Here is a 20,246-nt window from a genome sequence, read left to right on the forward strand (position 1 = left end):
TGTAAGTATTTGACTGAATTAAAATTATTAGCTTTAAGATACAATATAGGATTTTTATGAAGTTTACTCAACTATTGTTTTATTTTTTCCAGTTAATTCACTTCTTGGTTGCAATGGTTAAATCTCCATCTAAACCAATAATACCAAAGAGGAAGTTTGGACACCTAGCATTGGAGGGTGTTGATGATGCTGCATCCATAAATGCTATCCCACAACTAGCACAAAATATTGAAGTAAGTATTGTATTACTTTTATTATTTTTGAATGATTTGCCCTTTTTAATATTTGGAGTAAATTGGTAGTGTACAGTATTGGACTTTTGACTGATTTGCCGTAGTCTGGAATAATTTTCTGGATTACTATACGAAAGAGTTGTTATAAAGAATGCAATGTATATGATGTCCATTTTTTTCTTTACAATTAGTAATAACAGTTACTTTCTGAATGGTTTTATATGGTTGCAAAATTTATAGGCTTTTTCCAAATAGTTTTTTATCCAAACGGAAGACATAGCTTAACTTTTATGGATGTGCAGTCTACATTTTTCTTGATGAGAAGGGCAATTGAATCTCAAATACAACTCTAGTTTCATATGAGAAATTTTGCATACCTCACATTTGAAGTTCCTAGATTACTGGTACATAAGTGTATTTCATCAGTAAAGAGCAAGTTATGGTGCTCCTGTAAGTTATGGTGCTCCTGTAAGGGCTGTTCAGTACAGTGATGCTTTTTAAAATAAAAGTTTCTTTATATGAAAAGTTTGTGATAAGAAACGAGATGCAAAGATTTTTTTGCCTTATAATATGAAAAAATTTTCCCGATACGAAGCAAGATTCGCCTGGTGCCGAGAATAATTTTAAAATTTGCGCGCCACAAAATTGTAATCTTGCCACCATTGTTCTGCTCTCCCATTGCTTATCTCCTTACCCTAATGCTAGTTACTGCTGTAAGATCCTGCTCTCCTATTTTTTATCAATAACTACATTTTTAAGTTAAAAAACACAATGAACAGTATAGTCAGCCCTCCTGCTTTGTGATAGTTAGGTTACAGACACAGGTGCAAAAATGGAATTTTTGCTAATAAATGCTGTACTAGGGTGGGCTAACTCCTAACCTAAAAACTCGCTGCTCCTTGCCACGAGCGGGTGCCCAAGCTGATGAATAACACAGTAAATACTGCCTAATATGGTTTTAATTTAGTTTCTACAACAGTTTGTAATCATACGTACAGTGTACACTACATTTGCACCCATGTACACTACGTACTACACACGGTAAGGTTGCAATACAGTATTGTGCTAAGGTATAACAAAGTTGTTCCTATCTAGTAATACTGTACTGTAACCTAATGCCCACTGATACTGTAGTGTATATTACTGTAGTATATGTACAGTAATATTACTACAGTACAGCTTAACTGTACTGGATGTAAGTGTTCATTGTTTTTGTTCAGACGGCTCGTAGCCTATGCGTTTTCTTGAAGAATGTTGTCTCTTGCGCAGTATGTTATACTGTACTATCTATACTTTCTTAAACAAAAATACTGCCTGTTTTATAAACTAAACTATAAATATCTACATAATAATTGTATCTTTTAAATAAACGAACAAACAAAAACAGTACATTTGATTACTTTTCAACATCTGATCTCTCTCTCTCTCTCTCTCTCTCTCTCTCTCTCTCTCTCTCTCTCTCTCTCTCTCTCTCTCTCTCTCTCTGTGGAAGCATTATTGCATTCTAGAAAATTACGAATATTTAAATAGTTAATCAAGCTTTAATAAAACATTGATGTACTTTTGGTTTAAATTTCGGATGTATTTTATCAATCTAAGTATTTTGGGTTCCGGGATCAGTTCTGCTGATGCACATGCGAATCAATAAGAAAGAGTAGTGTGTATAATATTTCTCAACTTATTCAAAACATCTACTATTTAAAGTTAATATAGTGTTACCTAAGTACCAATGTGTTATAATTTATCATAATTTTCATATAATACATTTATAACTAATTACAGTATTAGTTCTCTCTCTTATTTGATGTCAGGATGCCAGAAAACTTCAAGTCATTCTCTCTCTCTCTCTCTCTATCTTTCTCTCTCTCTCTCTCTCTCTCTCTCTCTCTCTCTCTCTCTCTCTCTCTCTCTCTCTCTCTCTCTCTCTCGTTTACATTACACAAAACACACACAGTGTAGGTAAATACATTACATTTTACTGTAAATATTAGGTAAAGTAAATAATAAAATTGTCTACTGTAAATCACGTTGTACACTAGGACATTAGAAATGGATCACATAGGAATTGATGTGATCCATTTCGGATATCATTGTGTACACTACCGAAATATTTGTTTGTAAATTAGTACCATAATGTACTGCAGAGTAAAGTATACAGTACTGTAAAACACAGTAAATAGATTTTATTTAGAATATGGAATGGTTTACTTTATTGTACATACACAAAGACTATTTATCACAATAAAACATTGCGTAGCACTACATCTCCATACGTCTCTCTCTCTCTCTCTCTCTCTCTCTCTCTCTCTCTCTCTCTCTCTCTCTCTCTCTCTCTGTAATAAATGAAATCTTCATTTCTTTGCAAAGTCTCTGTGTTCCCATACTAACAAACCTTCCGTTATTTATTAGGAATTTTTCGGCGAAGCTAGAAGGTAGCCGTTAGGCTTAAAGTGTGATGTGGCAACCCTGCCTAACTGCTTGAGCAGGTAAGTTTGGGGTGGCCTGGGGGTATCCAGCCACCTCTGTATATACTCTCACAGCTGTGAGGTACGCCATTTTTTCTTTTGGCTCAGTAAAGATTGAACATGCCCTCTCCCTCCCTAGAATGTCATTGGACTTTTTGATATTCTTTTTCTTACAGGTGTGTGGGTTTCTCTACGATCGCCTTCATGCGATCCGGTCCAGGGCGCGAGGGTGCTGCCTGTGGTACCTTCATGTCCTTCGTACAGAGGGCATCGTTGCGAGCAGGGTTCGCCCTGCGCAGAGTGTAGGGAGTGGTCTGCCTTCAAATGGGAGGAATTTGGACGGCGTAGGAAGAAGAAGGCCAAGCGCGATCTTTTTCCCCCAGGGGTGAGGAAAGCGTGTTCTTCTTCGTCTCGCACCCCCAAATCTCTTTCAAAAGCTCCTTCTCACTCTCGCTCTTCCGAGGGTCCATCGAGTACGAGTGCAGACTGACCAACTGCCTGGCAACCCCGGGGAGGTTGTTGCTTCCCGTGGAGAAGCAGATTCACCTCCAGCCGCCGGGGAGCCATTCTCCCTTTCAGATGTTCTGCAGGTGTGGCCGACCTTAGGGATTTCGGGACCCCCTTCAAAGGCAGAACTACTGTGTCTCCTTCAGTGCGGTGCTAGGTAGGACCCTTCTCTAGAGCCGTCAACATCTCACGCTCTGGAACTATGCGAAGTACATCTGTCGCTTTCTCCTGGACCTTCCACGCATGAACGAGGTGATCACTCGCGTTCGCTTCGCCAACGGCCTTCTGCTGACGACGACCCCACTTGCCATCCTGGGACCTCGTCGTCCTGTAACCTCCAACCCTTTGTTTCTTCCTACAGGAACCCGTCGGTTGCAGGTGTTGATCTCCCAGGACCAGTGCTCTTACCACTAGCAGCGTGAAAGGACAAGCATTGCCATTGCCTTGCCCTTCTGGACACTCTTCCCCTTATCGCCATTCGTGACGATCAGAAGATCAGATGGATCGTAGGTCATCACGATTTGACCGCTCTTCTTCTGGAAGGAGTTCATGCTCTAGAGCTTCACATTCATGAGAAGGCTCTCCTCGGAGGAGTTTGTCTTTACGAGGAGCAGTGTCGCGATCACGCTCTGCACAATCATGAGCACAGTCTAGACCTAGGTCAAGACGCTCGTATTCTAGATCTTTACAATCTTGATCACAAGAATGGCGCTCGCACTTGCGAGAACGGCGCTCGCACTCGCGAGAACGGTGCTCGCACTCGCGAGAACGGCACTCGCACTCGTGAAGACGACGTTCCCGTTCACAAGGGCTGCTTTCACACTCGCGAGGACACCGTTCATGAGAACAATGTTCACGTTCGCGAGACCAACTCTCACATTCGCGAGCTAGGTAGTCACGACGCTCATGACATGAACAGCTTGTTCACGATCACGAACCGTGTTCACGATCAAGGTCAAGATGTTCCTTGTCTAGAGGTAGAGGTAGGTGTTCGCGCAGCCAATCAGCGCGTAGCCCCTCAACGCGACCTTCACCTTAACGACCTCGGACCGAACCTGATCATGAGACTGACCGGCTAAACCCCTAGTGCCTTTCACCGCCTGGGGAGTATCAACAAAGCATTCGCCTATTCTATGCTTGGAAAGTGTTCTCCAACACTCAGGGTTGTCCCTACTCAGAGGCCCTCTCTGCTGACTTCGTTGGACATAGGTCCTTCTTTGCGGCAGCAGGAAGGCGTTAGACCTTCCTCTTCTAGTATGTCTCCTAGTGCTCCTGTTGCGAGCACTTCTGCTGATGAATCGCGCCCATTGACGCGTTAAACTCACAATTTTGCGAGGGATTGTGATTTTGCGAGCAATTTTATGATGAATGAGCAGATGTGTCGGAATCGTGAGCAAGTGCGGTACCAACACCATCGCCTCCGCTTCAAGCTTCTACCACCTCCGACAGCAGGCCGATACCCTTTCCAGAGGGTTTTCAAGGAGCCTCCTAATAGGTTCGCAGATGTTCCTATTAGTTCTGATCGTCCTGATCGTCCATTGAAGGAAAGTGTTCCTCTGCCACAGCGACTCTCCCCTGCGTTGACTAAGGCTCCATCTAGTGATACCCCTAGGGGATGTTCTCCTAGACCTCCACGGGAATCCCATGACTTACCTAGAGGTACTGAGCTTCCTGCAGGGGTGAGTACTTCTCTCTCTACCCTGCAGAAGTCTCTGGGTGTGGCTCCTCCATCGCCACAACCTCCGATTGCTACTGTCAGAGCAACCCCTAGGATTCCTTTGGAATCCTCGTCGAGTTCGTCTGTTTGGAGTCTAGATCCTAGAAGGAGATCAACATCGGACAAGACACGCAGATCACCTTCATCACAATTTCGTGCCGAGGGTCCTCGATCTTCTGAATCTTACATGGCCAACCTACCCTTTACCCCGGTGAAGGTAAGGGAAACCATGACCAAAAGGCAGAAGAGAGGATTAGAGGCGTAACTCCACCTCATGCCGACATCATTCACCCTAGGACGAGTAGGGACATAGGCTCGCCCAGGGAGATAACTGTCCATCCCTTCAATTCTCAAGAAATTAAGGTAGTGCCTTCGCACCAGCGTCCAATCTACTTACCTCCTCCAGAGGAAAAGCCTTCGGCTACCGCTGCCAAAGCTTCGTCTGGTTCCCCTTCGTAAGGCCGTGGAGGAACATCCTGTGCATAGGGAGTCGAAAGACACCAAGATGGAACCCAAGAACGTTGCAGCAAGGGGAGCTCGTATGACGTGACCCTGGAGGTGGACGACCTCTTTGATACTGATGATGAGAATCTTCCAAAGGCAGCTAGTCCTAGTCCGAACTTCCACTCTGAGCAGGAGAGATGTGAGTCCAAGCACACCTTTTGGCAGGTCCTCTCTTGTATGAGGGCCATTATTAGGCTGTCTACTACTGGTTCCACCACCCAGGAGGGTAAGGACATGGTTCTCGACAAAATATTCAAGACCCTGAAGCCTTCCAGGTCTAGTATGGCTGTGCCCTGGTCTAAAGGTTTGACAGCCACCAAAAGGAAGACTATTACTCAGATAGCTGGAACTTCTAGTTCCTTGAGAGTAGGTTCCTACTCCCGGTCTCTTCCACTTCCTTTTGTCTTACAAAGGAAGTACTATAAGATCGAAGGGGTACCTCATTCCACCATGTCCCTCGACCCTTCAGTGGAGTCATTATTATTATTATTATTATTATTATTATTATTATTATTATTATTATTATTATTATTATTATTAAGCTACAACCCTAGTTGGAAAAGCAAAATTCTATAAGCCCAGGGGCTCCAACTGGGAAAAGGAAACAAGGAAAAATTAAATATTCTAAGAATAGTAATATTAAAATAAATATCTCCTATAAAAACTTTAACAAAACAAGTGGAAGAGAAATAAGATAGAATAGTGTGCCTGAGTGTACCCTCAAGCAGGAGATTTCTGACCCAACTTAAACTCTCTCCTCTCTGAGGGCCTCCTTCTTGGCAGTTGAGCTTCTTGACATAAAGAGAGGCGCGGAGTATGCCATGCAGGCTGCTTTGTGGCTTGATCTATGGCTAGGATCCTTGGGCTTCATGGTCCGCTCCCACGATCTTTTGAAGAAGTCGGCCAGGAAGACTTTTGAGTATTTCCTGTTGTCGGGTATCTGAACTCATGAGTTCCTATTGCACCACGTTGTCAACTTGTGGGCGAATGCTATACTCAAAAGAAGGGATACCATCATCAGGGAATTCCACAAATAAGTGCCAAAGGTGGAAGTCTCCCGGTTGAAGATCTCCACCCTCGAGGGTTCTTCTCTCTTCGTCCAAGAGGAGATAGAGAGGGCTGCTGAACGATGGAGGAAATCGTCAATCTATTCTCTTCTCCCGAGGGCCATGACATCAAGGCCCTTTGGTAGACCTTCCCAGTCATCTTGTAATCAGCAAGCACCTTCCTCTTCTCACCCTTCAGCTTCTAGGTCCAAAGGACCCACAAAGGTGTCTAAGCGTCCCTTTCCATCCAAAGGCCAGAAAGGAACCAAGTCCTTCAGAGGAAAGAAGGGAGGAAAGGGAAGTGGCCAAGGTGGTCACTCCACTAGGAATTGCATTCCTCTTTATCTACCACCTTTGGGAGGATGCCTACAGTGCCTCTGGCCGAGGTGGCAGCTTCACGGGGCAGAACCCTGGTTGGTCGAAGTGATCGCTCTAGGGTATCGCGTCCCATTCATTCCATCTCTCCCTTGTCTGACTCGGGACCCAGTGCATCTAAGCTTCTGTGCGAAGGGATCTGCAAAGGAGCTGGCCCTCATGGCCAAAGTCCAGACCATGCTGCAGAAGGGCGCTCTCCAAGAAGTTGCGAAGGGGTCCCCAAGCTTCTACAGTCGAATTTTAATAGTGAAAAAGGCGACTGAAGGCTAGAGACCAGGCATTGATCTCTTTCCTCTGAACAAGTTTGTGTAACATACTCAGTTCAGAATGGAGACCGCAGACACGATCATTCAAGCGGTTCGTCCAAGGGACTTCATGTGCACATTGGTTCTGAAGGATGCATACTTCCAGATCCCAATCCATCCGTCTTCAAGGAAGAATCTAAGGTTCTTACACGAGGAAAAGATATACCAGTTCAAGGTTCTGTGCTTAGGACTTGTGACAGCTCCTCAGGTATTTACCTGAGTGTTCACCTTAGTGTCATCTTGGGCTCACATGAATGGCATCCGTCTCCTCAGATATCTGGACGATTAGCTGATTCTGGCAGACTCGAAGACAACCCTTCTTCGTCCCCAAGACATGCTTTTCGAGTTTCGTCAGGATCTGGGGATCCTGTTAAATCGCGAGAAGTCGTTACTGCAACTCTCCCAAAGGCTGGTATACCTCGGTATGATAATAAACACCGTCCAAGAGAAAGTCTTCCCATCAGACGAAAGAGTGCACAGACTTAGAGAAGGGGTTGCACCCTTCCACAGAAAAGAAGTCCTTCCGGCCTCTCGTTGGTCGAGTCTGCTAGGTCATCTAACCTCTCTGATCCGTCTAGTTCCAAATGGCCGCCCAAGGATAAGATCCCTGAAATGGCAGCTGAAGTCCGTGTGGAACTAACACTCTGATCCACTGGACACTCGAGTTCCCCTAACTCAGGACCAGGTGATAGATTTGAACTGGTGGATGGCAGAGGAAAATCTTTGACATGGCCAGAATCTTCTCGTCCCTCCTCCGGATTTGATGCTCTTCACAGATGCATCAATAAGAAGGGTTGGGGCTTACCTGCTGCACCATACGATCTCCGGCCTTTGGTCAAAGTCAGAAAGGTACCATCACAAAAATCTTCTGGAGTTCATCAGTTCCAACAGTTGCTGGCAGGTCACTCTGTGGTGTTGATGAGCGACAACACCATAATAGTGGCTTACATAAACAGACAGGGCAGAACCTTTTCGCAGCCTCTATGCCATCTTGCAGTAAAGATCCTCAGATGGTCAGAAGAACATTCAATGTCCCTATCAGCCAGCTTCATTCTCGGCAAGAAGAATGTGCTCACGGACAATCTGAGCAGAGCAACTCAGTAGGCTCCTAATGGTCTTCGTCGTCAGATAGCCAACAAAGTCCTGACTTTATGGGGTTCCCCTACTGTAGATCTGTTCGCAACATCTCTGAACAGTAAGCTACCACTGTACTGTTCTCCAGTGCTGGCCCCTCAGGGTCTATGGCAGGATGCATTTCAACAACGGTAGGACAACATTGATATGTATGCCTTCCTCCCATTTTGCCTGATGAGAAGACTGCTCAAGAAGACCATAGCATCCAAAGATCCATTGATGACCATTGTAGCTCTGCTATAGCATCATGCAGAGTGGGTTTCAGACTTCGCAACTTCTAGAAGACCTGCCGCGAGAGCTTCCTCCACGACCAGGTCTACTCAAACAACTACACGCGAACATCTTTCACAGAACCATGCAGTCGCTTCGACTTCACGCCTGGAGACTATCCAGCGTCTCCTCTCTCAGAAGGGCTTTTCACAAAAAGTTGCGGAGAGAATGTCCGGTTACTTGCGAAAGTGCTCAGCCTCAGTCTACCAGGCAAAATGGAGAGTCTTCTGTGGTTGGTGTCGTGGAAGGAATATCTCTCCACTCGAGTTCCTTGTATACCTTCGGGAAGAAAAGCTTCTTTCTGTCTCAGCAGTGGAAGGCTATCGCTCAGCCTTAAGCCTCGCCTTTAAGCTGAAAGGAGTTGACATTTCCTCTTTGTTGGAGCTTATTTTTTTTTTTTTACTCATACAGAGTTATGAGATCACTTTCCCTCAGTGAGAGATTAGGCCTCCTCCTTGGAACGTGGTTCGCGTCCTGAGATCCTTAAAAGGACCTCCCTACAAACTATTACGCCATGCAACTGACCGAAACCTCACTTTGAAGACAATGTTTCTGCTCGCTTTTGCTTCGGCAAGGAGAGTCAATGAACTTCATGACCTCTCGTATGACCGCACATTCAAGGGGATGGGGGGAAGTGACAGTCAACTTGGTCCCTGAGTTCATTGATAAGACTCAAAAACTGGGGGTACTGGACCATAAATTCAGGCCCTTTCAGATTGCTAGTCTCCGTTCTGTAACCAATGACCCAGATCAGTTGTTACTATGCCCAGTGAGGAGTTTGATATACTATCTTAAACGCACTGCAGCAACACGGCCCAGACTAACACCTCTGTTTGTTACCTCAGGGAGAGTAAAAAGGAGGATCACTAAGAACACAGTCTACTCCTGGATCGGCCAGGTGATTGTAATAGCCTTGGCTCCTGATCATCTTCCTGCTCGTAGACCTAGAGCCCATGATGTCAAGGGAATTAGCACATCCTTAGCATTCAAACGCAACTTCTCAATGTTGCAAATACTACAAGCAGGCATGTGGAAGAGGCAAACTACTGTGGTGGCTGCTCAACAAGTGGTTTAAGAATACCTCAGGCTCCTTGATGGACAAGTAGCAGGTGGTTGAGGACATTGGTTACCCGAGTTAAGACTGGGATGAATGAGAGTATGTCTGGCTTTTCCTTTCTTCATCTTCCCCTTCCTTGGGTTATAGCACCATGGGTCCCTCTGCATTCTGGCTTCAACCTCTGCAGGTAATTGTCACGTCCCTTGTTTAACCTAGCATAAGTGATGAATTTATATACAGTCCACATCCCCATTGCTTTCTGCGAGGTAAGCAATGGGAAACTTCTTGTTTTTTCTATATATAAACTCAGAATGTATTTATATAAGACAACAAACTCTAAATTACACTGAATTGCACAGGCCGTTATTATACTCACTTTGTATATTTTAGCGAGGTGTTAAAGTTTTCCGTAGACCACAGCCGTATACTGTACTAGGAAAATCTTGGTCAATGTCCATGCCAAACTTAGGACTTCCACCCACCTAAGAGTGAGTCAGTCATCCAAATAAATAACAGAAGGTTTGTTAGTATGGGAAGAAATGACAAATTCGAAGATCATTTTTATTTTTCCCTAACTATTTCAAACCTGGAGTTATTTATATAAATTGGTCTGCCATCACCTGTCCCCCAGAAGTCCTGCCTGCAATCAAAAGTGACGTACCTCAAGGCTGTGAGAGTATATATAGAGGTGGCTGTGTACCCCTCCAGTCACCAGCAGTTAGGCAGTGTTGCCACCTCGCACTTTAAGTTTAATGGCTACCTTCCAGCTTCGCCGAAAGATAATCCAAATAATTAACTCCATGTTTGTATTGGTTAGGAAGATTGGTTAGGGAAAAATACAAATTGTCTCTGAATTTGTCATATTAAAGCTTTATAATCAAACAACACAGAGCTGCATTTCAAATAAAACTATTGAAATTAGTATGCTAAATAGAAAATGATAGATCAAGTAATAATTATTTCTTTTAGTAAATACAGTGATCCCTCGCTACTTCACGGTTCGACCATCGCGGATTCAACACTTTGCGGATTTTTTTCATAACGCATGTATATACATATATCGCGGATTTTCCGGAAATTTCGAAAATACCTCGATGTAACCGATGGTGCGAGATTGGAGAAAGTAAGGAAAATTAAATCATGATTGATTTTCAATATAAATGAAACTTTGAGGAGCAACAAAGATATCATTTGTTAGAGAGATAGAGAGAGGTAAGGAATGGGAGGTAGTGAAAAGTAGCCCACAGAGAGAGAGAGAGAGAGAGAGAGAGAGAGAGAGAGAGAGAGAGAGAGAGAGAGAGAGAGAGAGAGAGAGAGAGAGAGAGAGAGAGAGAGTGTGTGTGTGTTGTTTTAAATGTAATAAACAAAAAAATTTGATAGGTTATAACACATTGGTGCTTATGTAATATCAACTGTATACTGTAGACGGTTTGAATAAGTTAAGAAATGGTATAAACGATACTTTTTTAGTGTATTCGTACACTCTCAAGAGCGGCAGCTAGACGTCAGCTGATCTAATCACAGCCAAAAGTAAAACAAAAAGAAGTCAACAATACTCGATTTTTAAAACACACCCGAAATTTAAAAACAAAAGTACACGCTTTCTTAATGTGCAATTAACTATTTAAAGAGTAGCAATTTTCTAGAATAAAATGATGTTTCCCAAAAAATAGTGGTTTGCTGATGAAATCGGATGCCGTATTTTTAGCTACGATTGAAATGGATGTAAACTCGGCATAATTTTTTCGTTTCGTATTTAATTGACACTAAGAAAACTAATTTTAGTTTCTTCATCTATATGTAAGTATTGTATAACACGAGAGAGAGAGAGAGAGAGAGAGAGAGAGAGAGAGAGAGAGAGAGAGAGAGAGAGAGAGAGAGGAGAGAGAGAGAGAGAGTGTGTGTGTGTGTGTTGTTTTAAATGTAATAAGAGAGAGAGAGAGAGAGAGAGAGAGAGAGAGAGAGAGAGAGAGAGAGAGAGAGAGAGAGAGAGAGTGAGTGAGTGTGTGTGTGTGTGTGTGTGTTGTTTTAAATGTAATAAGAGAGAGAGAGAGAGAGAGAGAGAGTGTTTTAAATGTAATAAACAAAAAAATTTAATAGGTTATAACACATTGGTGCTTATGTAATATCAACTGTATAGACGGTTTGAATAAGTTAAGAAATGGTATAAACGATACTTTGTTAGTGTATTCGTACGCTCTCAAGAGCGGCAGCTAGACGTCAGGTGATCTAATCACAGCCAAAAGTAAAACAAAAAGAAGTCAACAATACTCGATTTTTAAAACACACCCGAAATTTAAAAACAAAAGTACACGCTTTCTTAATGTGCAATTAACTATTTAAAGAGTAGCAATTTTCTAGGATAAAATGATGTTTCCCAAAAAATAGTGGTTTGATGATGAAATCAGATGCCGTATTTTTAGCAACGATTGAAATGGATGTAAACTCGGCATAATTTTTTCGTTTCGTATTTAATTGACACTAAGAAAACTAATTTTAGTTTCTTCATCTATATGTAAGTATTGTATAACACGAAGAGAGAGAGAGAGAGAGAGAGAGAGAGAGAGAGAGAGAGAGAGAGAGAGAGAGAGAGAGAGAGAATCAGCTGTTGTAATCGAATGCCGTGTTTTTGTTTCGTGAGAATTTCATCGCCACGACTATAACAACAACATACTGTACTGAACTTTACAGTATTATACAGACTTCTGTAATATGATAAAGTAAAATATTTGTAATAACCTATTTAATATGAAATGGGGCTATTTTTTTTTGTTTAAAATTTACATTTACGTACGTAAAACAACTCTCTCTCTCTCTCTCTCTCTCTCTCTCTCTCTCTCTCTCTCTCTCTCTCTCTCTCTCTCTCTCTCTCTCTCTCTCTCTCTCTCTCGTAAATTGTTTTCCTGCTTTGCTACGTATGTATGATTTTATATAGATACGGTAAATAATATTTGTAATAACATATTTTCTAAAATCTTTTACTGTAATATCATTATTTATCACTTTCATCATGCGCGTTAAATGCCTTCATTTGTTTACTGAGCGTACTTTATGACGCCGTCGTTTCAGGCGGCGTCATAAAGAAAAACATTTCATTTGGAAGTCCTAAGAAAAATTAAGTAAAACATTGGTAATAACAAAATCAACATACTGTACTGAATAATCAATATAATCGATGCAAAAACTAACCTATACACAGATGTGTAAATGCGTTTGTTTCTTCATGCTTTTATCTTTCTCTGGTATAATTGGAAGGTTTTATCAGAAAAGGTACATAAGAAGGACTCTTTTCACCGGGCGCCACAGGTCGACCCAGAAATAGATTTTTCGCTTAGCTCAAAATCCGTTTTTTGGGCTCAGGCCATGTCGTCTGATGGAAGTTTACCAGAGCATTAATGTATCCGTGGATTTGCCAGTAGTGCCTTAAACCTCAAGACGATATTTCCTTGGTCATCTAGACCTAAGAGACCTATGACATTACTGTTATATGTCATTTTTTTCTAATCATATATTATTTGTTCTGTAACTGAAATACAAACCACGCTATTTAATATGGGTATTACTTTCGGCGTAGCTGAAATGACGAGCCATTAAAATTTTAACAAGGGTGGGTAGGGAGGGGGAGCTTGCTACCCTCCCCCCCTCACACACCTGTGATTAGCCCACTTTGCTTTTGGCTCGGGTGACGATCAGACGTGTCTGCTCCCACCCTCGCTTATGGCAGCCTTTGATCTTTGTTTTTTGCTTTTTCTTTTCAGTGTGTTTGGAAGTTGGCTTCTACCATGCAGAAGTGTCCCGGCTTACCTGACCGCTCTTGCGGTACGTTTATGTCGGCGGTGGACACAGACCTTCACACCCTATGTCCTTATTGCAGATGCCAACGGTGTGAAAGGAATAAAGTATGTGGTGAGTGTAGGGAGTGGTCTACTTCCCAGTGGGAGAGGTTTTCCCGGCGCCGGAAGAAGAAGCCCAAACGGGATATTTCTCCTCCAGGGGTTTCCTTGAAGAGAGAAAATCTCAAGGACTCTTCCTCCGTAGCCCGAACCTCCTACGAAGCTCCCACTAGATTGGTCTCTCCCGAGGGGCCGTCAAGTGGTAGCGTAGGCCGTACTTACATCCACCAACCTCGGGGTTCCGGAGAGGGAGTTGCCTCCCATAGCAAGGCAGCTCCTCCTCCTCCCCCGGGGAGGATATTTCTGATAATGTGTCTAACAATGATTTGTTGCAGCTTTGGGCTTCCTTGGGGCTTCAGGGTTTGGCCTCCAAGGAAGCCCTGTTTAACATAATCAGGTTGGGGGCTGCTGTCAACAGTCGCCGACAGTAGCAGAGGTTGATCCTCTGTCTATCGTCGACAGTGTTGTGGCGCTGACGCGCTGTGGGCGCCCATGCACCCCTTTATCCAACGGGCATCGGTCCCTTCGGGGCAAAGGGGGCTTTCTCACATTGTGAGTAAGTCCATTAAGGGCCAGGTATCCTCTGCGCGCCAACGCTCTCCTGCACGCCCACGCGCTATGGCGCGCAAGCGCGCTCCTGCTATTCCTGAGACTGCACTTCAGAAACCACCTGCTCCAGGGACAACGCGCCAGCAATCTCCTGTGGCTGAGACTAAGAGCCAGCACTCTCCTGTTCGCCAGCGCTCTCCTGCGCGCCAGCGCTCACCTGCGCGTCAGCGATCTCCTGTACGCCAACGATCTTTTCTTCGCCAGCGCACATCTGCGCGCCCTCATCCTGATGATCTCCTGCTCGCCAGCGCTCTTCACTTACGCGCCAGCATTCGCCTGCGCGCCAACGTGCGCCTGCACGCCCACGATCTCCGGATCTGGGCGCAGGAGGGAAGAATCTTTCTTCTCCTTCCGTCAGTGATATCCTACGCGCCTTCAGACCTCGCCTGCTCGTCAGCCCTCGCCTACCCGCCATTGCGCGCAGTCTCCATCACGAGCTCCTGCGGTGCGCCCTCCTGCACGCCCACGCGCTAGGGGTAGTTCCCCTGCGCGTGCGCGCACACTTTCTGGAGCTCAGCGAGTTCCTGCGCGCCCACCCGCGCGCGAGCTATCACCTCCGCGCGCCCAAGCGCCTGCACAACCTTCGGCGCCTCTGCTATCGCCAGATTGCGCACCTGCGCGCCACCGATCACCTGCGCTCCACCGATTACCTGCGCGCCCGTGCTCTCCATCACCTGCACGCCTGTGCACTCCGTAACCTGCGCGCCATCGCTCGTCAACCCACTCGCCCACGCGCCGCAGATCGTCTGCGTGCCCACGCGCCCCCTCGCCTGTGTGCGGTCGCTAGCCTGCGCGCCCACGCGCCCCCTCGCCTGTGCGCGGTCGCTAGCCTGTGCGCCCTGTGCGCCATCGCTCGCCAGAGCGCCATCGCTCTCCTGCACGCTAGCGCTCGCCCGTTCGCTCGCGCGCGCCCTCGCCATCATCTCCGGCCGCCCCGGCGCGCGCGAACGTTCACCTGAGCGCGAACCAGGGAAGATAACATCGTGCGAGCGCTATTGCGATTCCCAATGCGATCCCCAGCGCGATTCCCATCGGGATTCACAGCGCGAGCCCCCGTGTGAAGCTACAGGAACGAGAGCCTCCAGGTCGTCATCTTCACATCCTCCCCCCCCCCGGCAAGCGCAGATCAGCGCTCCCGCAGGAGGAAGGGAATACTCTGGATAGGTCCAGGAACCAACCTTCTTCTTCCCTTTCTTTTCAGGCAGGCCCGGTTTTTTCTACTCCGAAGGATCACCCGATCCCCCTCCCTTCAGAGAGTGTCTCTGACAGTGCAGCTGTCAGTAAGCAACCATGGTCCGGGCCCCTTGTCAGAGCCGTCTTGCAGGCTTTCAAACCTGCCTTCTCTGAGTTGGGCCTCAAATCAATGGCAGCTCCGACCCCACTGAAGAGGAAGAGAGGAGTAGAAGTCGTGGTAACTTCTCCCAGGGCCAAGCTGGCTCCTCGGAAGTCCTTGAGGGAGGCTCTTTCCATACACCCACAGACTCTCTCTCCCTCTCCTCTGGACGAGGATTTTCCGTCCTCATGGGAGTCGACCGAGGTGAGACGTTCTCCCATCGCACCAATGGGAGAAACCCCACCTCGTGCAGGAGAATCGTCCCGGGTTGGGGTGGAGAAGAGCCCACAGACATCGTTGTTGGATTCCTGTATTCCTCTCAGGAGGGAGCCTAAGGACTCTAAAACCATCCGCAAGTCATCCTCAAGGATTCGACCAGAGCCAACAAGACCCGCAGAGAACGTCCACGTGTCCTCCCAAGAAGAGCCTTTGGGGACGGGAGACTTTGCTGCTAGTTCTCCAGGAGGGGAGCCACAGGAGTCAGAGCATGCTTTCTGGCAGGTTCTGACCCTGATGAGGCATCTCAATGGGTTCCCGGACCCTGAGATTCCTCCTCGAGAGGGCAAGGACACGGTCCTGGACCGAGTCTTTGGCACTCAGAAACCCGCTAAGGCCAATGCGGCTTTGCCCTGGTCCCAAGGGGTGAAGAGTGCCAGGGATAAGGTTGAGGGCCAGCTCTCCGAATTCGCCTCCTCCAGCCGTTCCACTGCTGGCAACAAGCTCCTCCCTCCTCCTCGTATCCACCAGAGGAGGTACTTTGAGATCATGGAGGAGTCTTGCCTAGCTCTCCCCTTGCACCATTCGGTGGAAGAGCTCACCAAGGGAGTCCCTCTAGAGAGGCTCTCTAGCCGGCAAGTGTCTTTCTTGGCGACAGAGATCCAAGTCAGGAGAAGGTTGCGAAGTGTGCCCTGTAGGCTACTTCGTGGCTGGACGTCTGGCTGGGGTCTCTTGGCATCCTGTTGCGATCCGAGGACCTGTCTAAGGAGAGCACCAGGAAGGGCCTGGAGACCTTCCTCCTTTCGGGCACCTGCACCATTGAGTTTCTGGCCCACCAATTCTCGAACTTGTGGGCCAATCCCATCCTGAAACGACGTGATGCGGTGGCAGAGAGGTTCCACACGAAGGTCCCAGTCGTCAGGGTCAGCAGGCTCAGACATTCCTCCCTTTTGGGGAAGAATCTGTTTGAGCCTAAAGACGTGGAACAGGCAGCAGAGAGGTGGAGGAAGTCCAATCAGGACTCTCTCCTACATAGGGCTCTTACATGAAAGCCCTATAAACTTCCAGCACCTCAACAACCTCGCCAGTTCAAGACGACGAAACCGGCAGTGGCAGCAAAGATAACGGTGTCGAAGCCCTTTTCTGTCAAAGACAAGAAAGGCAAAAAGTCCTCCAGGGGAGGGAAAAATCCTAGAGGGAGTGGCCGAGGCCACAAACGCTAGGATTGGCAATCCCCCTGCATGTCCACCAGTGGGGGGATGCCTACAAAGTTGCGCAATCAGGTGACAGCAACTCGGGGCCGATTCCTGGACAATTTCCGTAATCAGTCAGGGATATCGCGTTCCGTTCACAACATCTCTACCTCCCCTGACAGCGGATCCAGTGTCGTTGAGCTCCTTTGCCATGGGATCGGCAAGGGGCCAAGCCCTACAGGCAGAAGTCGAGACCATGTTAAAGAAGGACGCTCTCCAGGAGGTCGTCGACGGTTCCCCAGGCTTCTTCAGTCTACTCTTTCTTGTAAGGAAGGCGTCTGGAGGCTGGAGACCAGTCATCGACCTCTCAGCTCTGAACAGGTTTGTCAAACAAACCCCGTTCAGCATGGAGACGGCAGACACGGTCAGACTTGCAGTGAAACCACAAGACTTCATGTGTACACTGGACCTGAAGGACGCGTACTTCCAGATCCCAGTCCATCCATCTTCAAGGAAGTACTTAAGATTCAGCCTAGACAACAAGATCTACCAGTTCAAGGTGCTGTGTTTCGGTCTCTCCACAGCACCTCAGGCATTTACCGGAGTGTTCATCCTGATTTCTTCGTGGGCACACAGGATTGGCATCCGTCTCCTCCGTTATCTGGACGACTGGCTGATCCTGGCAGACTCGGAGTCGATCCTTCTTCGACACCGAGACAAGCTTCTGGGACTTTGCCAAGATCTAGGGATCATGGTAAATCTCGAGAAGTCTTCTCTGCTTCCAACTCAAAGACTGGTATATCTAGGCATGATATTGGATACCAATCTCCACAAAGCCTCCCCATCAGACGACAGGATAGCAAGTCTGAGGAGGGTCACAGATCCTTTCCTCAGACGAGAAGAACTCCCAACCCAATCGTGGTTACGTCTCTTCGGTCACCTAGCTTCCCTGGCCCGTCTAGTTCCAAACGGCCGCCTCAGGATGAGATCCCTGCAATGGTGACTCATGTCTCGGTGGAATCAAGGACACGATTCCCCGGACGTCATGGTCCCTATGGGTCCTGTGGAACGGATGGACCTTCAGTGGTGGGTGACACACGAGAACCTACGAAAGGGAGTGGATCTTCTCGTCCTCCCCCCGGATTTGATGCTGTTTTCGGATGCCTCAAAGAAAGGGTGGGGGCCCATGTTCTAAACCACAGGACCTCAGGCCTCTGGTCAGAATCAGAAAAGTGCCTCCACATAAATCTGCTAGAAATGAAGGCCGTATTCCTGGTACTTCAACAGTTCCAACAGTACCTGGCGGGTCACTCCGTGGTGGTGATGAGCGACAACACCACAGTAGTGGCTTACATCAACAAGCAGGGAGGTACCTTTTCAGAGCAGCTATCCCATCTGGCAGTAGAGATACTGAGATGGATCGAAGTCCACTCGATTCCACTATCAGCTCGTTTCATTCCAGGCAAGAGGAATGTGTTCGCTGACAGTCTGAGTAGGGCATCCCAGATTGTGAGTACCGAGTGGTCTTTGGATCGTCTAGTAGCCAACAAAGTCCTGACTTTGTGGGGTTCCCCGACTGGATCTGTTAGCAACAGCTTTGAATTTCAAGCTTCCGCTTTACTGCTCCCCAGTCCCGGACCCCAAGGCTCTCTGGCAAGATGCTTTCCAACAACTGTGGGACAACATCGACGTATACGCCTTTCCCCGTTCTGTCTGATGAGGAGGGTACTCAACAAGACCAGAGACCTTCTGCAGCTCCTGACGGAACTCCCAAGAGAACTTCCTCCACGACACGAGCTACTGAAACAACCACACGGCAACATCTTTCACAAAGCCGTAGCTTCGCTGCGGCTTCACGCCTGGAGACTATCCAGCACCTCCTCACAGAGAGAGGCTTTTCGCAACAAGTTGCTGAAAGGATGTCTCGACACCTGCGAAAGTCATCCGCAGGCGAAGTGGAGAGTTTTTTGTGGTTGGTGTCGTAGAAGGGGGGTCTCCACTCGATGCCACTATTCAAGCAATAGCGGAGTTTCTTGTGTATTTGCGGGAAAAAATGCGTCTTTCGGTCTCGGCAGTGAAAGGCTATCGCTCAGCATTAAGTCTTGCCTTCAGACTCAAAGGAATGGACATTTCCTCTTCGCTGGAACTTTCTTTACTCATACGAAGTTATGAACTTACCTGCCCTCAGTCGGAAGTGAGACCTCTTCCATGGAACGTGGTTCGAGTTTTCCTCCCTTCGAAAAATTACGCCAGGCCTCTGATCGCCACCTGACTTGGAAGACGGTGTTCCTACTTGCTTTGGCCTCGGCCAAGGGAGTGTGCGAACTTCATGGTCTCTCATATGACATCACCCATTCAAGGGGATGGGGGGAGGTAACGTTCAGATTTCATCCCTGAGTTTGTTGCTAAGACTCAAAATCCAGGAGTGCCGGACCCTCGGTTCGACTCCTTCCGGATTTCGAGTCTTCGTTCTGTAACAGATGACCCAGACCATCTTCTACTGTGCCTAGTGAGGAGTCTGAGGCTTTATCTTATGAGAACAGCTGCAATTCGTCCTCGGGTGCAGGCATTGTTTGTGAACACTGGAAGGACGAAGAGGAGGGTCACTAAGAATACTATCTCAGCGTGGATTCGCAGGGTTATCCATCATTCCCTGAATCCCGACCCTCCTCCGTCACGTCGCCCTAGAGCACACGATGTCAGGGGCATCGCTACGTCCCTGGCCTTCAAGAACACCTACTCAGTGACGCAGGTTTTACAAGCAGGGGTTTGGAAGCGTCAGACGACATTCACAGCCCACTACCTGCAAGACGTGACCCACAAGAGGCTCAATACGTTTTCTATCGACCCTGTGGTGGCTGCACAACAGCTGGTTTAAACCTCAGGTTCCTTAATGGACAAGTAGCAGAAGGTTGAGGGCATTGTTACCCGGTTTTTAGTCTGCATGAATGAAAAGGTATGCCTGGCCCTTATTCTTTTCTTCATTCTCCCCTCTCTTGTGGAAAGCAGCATCCTGGGTTCTCTGCACAGCTGACCTCAAACCACTGCAGGTAAACCATGTTTCCTTGTGTTCCTAGTATTAAGATAATACTGTCACGTCCCCATACCCTTATGAGGTGGTATTGGGAACGTCTTATCCTAGAATTCCATCTAAAGGACTTCAGGTCAACTGCCTAGGACGAGTCACAATTTACTCCTTCACACACAAGCTTACGTAGGCCGCGGTCCTTGCAGAGCAAGGCACTTGCGAGGTGCAGGGACTCCTTATCTTTGAGTACTATCACACTCAGATACTGAGTCCCCGGGCAAAAAACCAAAAGCCAGTAATGGCTGGGACTTACCACCCTACCTAAGGGTTGAGTCACCCATATTAAATAGCGTGGTTTGTT

The 20,246-nt window shown here is 46.9% G+C and overlaps 1 protein-coding gene across 5 annotated transcripts in view; it reads left to right on the forward strand.

Moving 5' to 3' along the window:
• The window catches only part of Hsf (Heat shock factor), a 562,710-nt gene that overhangs the window by 215,530 nt on the left and 326,934 nt on the right, over positions 1 to 20,246 (forward strand). For all 5 annotated transcript variants that reach the window (XM_068385887.1, XM_068385865.1, XM_068385876.1 and 2 more), the window contains exon 5: positions 93 to 233. In XM_068385887.1, the coding sequence (XP_068241988.1) occupies positions 93 to 233 (141 nt within the window). The remainder of the gene's footprint in view (positions 1 to 92; positions 234 to 20,246) is intronic.

Source organism: Palaemon carinicauda, chromosome 1 (assembly GCF_036898095.1).
Source record: "Palaemon carinicauda isolate YSFRI2023 chromosome 1, ASM3689809v2, whole genome shotgun sequence".
NCBI classification, from domain to species: domain Eukaryota; kingdom Metazoa; phylum Arthropoda; class Malacostraca; order Decapoda; family Palaemonidae; genus Palaemon; species Palaemon carinicauda.